The 3,342-nt window shown below is 36.3% G+C and overlaps 1 protein-coding gene across 1 annotated transcript in view; it reads left to right on the top strand.

The window, feature by feature from the left end:
* Nucleotides 1-3,342, top strand: part of LOC100942269 (pleckstrin homology domain-containing family A member 5) — a gene marked incomplete at its 3' end in the record, with an annotated part of 70,806 nt that overhangs the window by 62,434 nt on the left and 5,030 nt on the right. Inside the window, exons 10-11 of the mRNA XM_023508744.1 lie at nt 535-646; nt 1,689-1,735. Coding sequence (XP_023364512.1) covers nt 535-646; nt 1,689-1,735 — 159 coding nt within the window. The remainder of the gene's footprint in view (nt 1-534; nt 647-1,688; nt 1,736-3,342) is intronic.

The following is a 3,342-nucleotide window of genomic DNA, read 5'->3' as shown; positions in this document are numbered from 1 at the left end:
AAGGCTGGGCGTTGTGGCAGGCACCTGTGGTCCCAGCTACTTGGAAGGCTGAGGCAAGAGAGTTGCCTAAGCCCAAGAGCTGGAGATTGCTGTGAGCTGGGATGCCATGACGTTCTACCAAGGGTGACAATGTGAGACTCTGTCTCTAAAAAGAAAAATAACTGGGCGTTGGGGCAGCGGGTGCCTGTAGTCCCACGTACTTGGGAGGCTGAGGGAAGAGAATCCCTTAAGCCCAAGAGTTTGAAGTTGCTGGGAGTTGTAACACTAAGGCACTTTGCTGAGGGCAACATACTAAGACACTATTCCTGTCCCCCCCCCCCAAAAAGAAAGAAAAGCCAAATGTTTTTTTCCTCTGCTTTACTTTTTGCCCTTGCCACTAGAGTTGCAAAATTGGGAAAGCCACATAGATCATATTAAATATTCTTAAAACTTAATCCACTGCAGTTTTCGGTTTTTAAATATATAATTAGTGAAATTTATAACTCCATTTAATGATTTTTTTCCTGTATGTGGTCTATCTGTTTATACTGATAGACTGAATCAGCAGGAATTCAGCGTGCACAGATTCAGAAAGAACTTTGGAGAATTCAAGATGTCATGGAAGGGCTGAGTAAACATAAACAGCAAAGAGGTACTGCAGAAATAGGTAAATTAGCTTTGCATTTTATTTTGTGGTGACTGAGCACAGAATTACAGTCCTGCATCACTTAACAGAGGGATACATCTGAGAAACGTATCACTAGACAATTTTATCATTGTGTGAACATCACTTACACAAACACAGTGCTACAGCCTACTGCCCGCCCAGGCTCTTGGCTATAAACCTGTGCACTGTGTTTACTGTACTGAATGGGCGATTATAGCACAGTCGTTAGTACTTACGTATCTAAACGTACCTAAATACAGAAAAGATAATGCAGTGTACTGTGACAACTGAGATAGCTATGACGAGGCAGTAGGAACTTTTCAACTCCATAGTGATCACATATGTGGTCTGTTGTTGACCAAAACATCCTTATACAGTGCGTGGCTTTTTACCTAAATGTAATGACACATACAATTGAGTTTCTTTGGCTATTTTTATGAATTTGACATAAAGCAAACAGGCACTCTTCTGTATAACATTGAATCAATATACAAGTTTACAACATAAAAAGCAAAAACTCCACCATCCATACTCATACAAAAATAATGATTGTTTTATGTGTATAATTACAAACAGATACACTGTTTTGGCTTTAGGAATTCTTACCCAACAACCAAAAATGGGATCATGCTCTATCTGTTTCTCCGCAATTTTGTTTCCAGGAGATTTTGGCTGTCATACGCCACGCTATGATGAGCGTTGTTAATACACGTAACTGAACGTACATGCAAATACTTCATGGATTCCAAGAAGTGAGAAATAAGTGGCACATTTTTCATTTTGAGACAAGTATAGCCAAATCGCCCTCCTAAAAGATTGTGCCAAATTGTGCTCAATAATATTTGAGAAAACCCATTTCTCCATACTTTTGTTTAAGCTGATGTTTTAATTTATATTTTTTAATGTAATTGGTTTCAAATTCTAAAAGCATTAATAAGTGTGGGATTAGCAACTGAAGGCTTCACTTAAAATGAAATAAAATTATCCTCTTAGAAAGATGTATTTATTATAAGTAGTTATGTTTTCTAATTTTTTTAAATAGGTACAGCAGGATTAAAGCCTTTCTCAACAGTTAAGTACAAAAATGAGGTAAGTTTAGATTGTTTTTATAGTTATGAATTAAATGTCTAACATGAATTAGAAATAACTAAGTCTTCTCTTATAATGTTTCTTAGGCATAATAAAGACTTAATTGTTTTAATCTTGAAATTGTATTGATTCAGTAATTTTGTGCTAACATGTGATATTTCTTCCCTTAATGCAAAAAAAAAATTGAATCACTACTTTTCATCTATGTTAAAACTCAAACATTGTTGTTATTTTTCTAATCTAAATAATTTGAATATTTCTTATTGTTTCTAATACTTCATAAAATTTGTAGAATGATTGATAAATAAGTTGGCTATGTGTCATGAATATCATAGAGAAATTACAGCTGCAAAGAGACACTGTCAACCTAATTCAAAGAATGTATGTGCTTGAATTTTTGTATAAAAGCCAAAGAGAAATCTTTCTTTTTTTTAAATGAAATCCATGGCTCAGCCCCTATAGCTCAAATGGCTAGGGCTTTAGCCACATACACCAGAGCTGGCGGGTTCGAATCCAGCCCCAGCCCACCGGACAACAATGACAACTACAACCAAAAAATAGCCGGGTGTTGTGGCGGGCGCCTGTATTCCCAACTACTTGGGAGGCTGAGACAAGAGAATCACTTAAGCCCAAGAGTTGGAGGTTGCTGTAAGCTATGACTTCACAGCACTCTATCCAGGGTGACAGCTTGAGACTCTGTCTCAAAAAAATAAATAAAATGAAATCCAATACTCAGTGATCTCTTTCAGTGTTGAGCTTCAGTATAAAGCTAACCTATGTGTCACAGAAAAAAATTAGATGCAACCCTATTTAAAACCCAATTATTCGCTCTCATTAAGATTTTTGGTTTACTTTTCAATATGAGACTTTTGGCTTGGCAGTGTCCCTTTAAGTATCTTAAAATAAATTTAAGTTGATATACCTTTGCAAAGAATTTAGATGTGCTTAATTCAATCTGCTTATCTAAATAAGGTGACTATTCTACAATCTTTAGGAAGAGGAAGTAGTCCCACCTCGTCCTCCACTTCCTCGGTCCTATGACTTTACAGAGCAGCCTCCCATAATCCCCCCTCTGCCCAGTGATAGCAGCTCCTTGCTCTGTTATAGCAGGGGCCCAGTGCATCTGCCTGAAGAGAAGAAGATTCATCAAGTTCAAGGATATCCAAGAAATGGATCTCACTGTGTAAGTGGCTGGAATAGCCACAGAATGATCAACCATTCATACCACCTTTTTTTTGTAATTAATTTATTTTGCTCTCAGACTTATTTTTTATTATAACCCCACTTTTAGCCAGTGCTTTTTTTTTTAAATTCCCTAAATAAGCTTGGAGGCCAGTGCTTTTTTGTTTATTTATAACTTTACCATATGTGTTTTTCCTGTTTTACTTTTACCATTCTCATTTACTATTTTCATACTTTTAATAATAATTCATGATTTTATAATATTTTTGTTTTTCATAAAATGGTAACTTTGTACATGTTGACGAAGGCATATTTTTAAATGTTCTTTTTTAGGATATTAAGGGCAAAAGTATTATCTTTAGAGCAAAAAGAAGAAAGAAAATGGCTCGGCGCCTATAGCTCAACCGGCTAAGGCGCCAGCCACG

This window comes from Otolemur garnettii, unplaced genomic scaffold (assembly GCF_000181295.1).
Source record: "Otolemur garnettii isolate 467f Iridium unplaced genomic scaffold, OtoGar3 scaffold00271, whole genome shotgun sequence".
Classification (NCBI taxonomy): Eukaryota; Metazoa; Chordata; class Mammalia; order Primates; family Galagidae; genus Otolemur; species Otolemur garnettii.
Note: the sequence above shows the minus strand (reverse complement) of the source record. Positions and strands in the feature narration are given on the sequence as shown.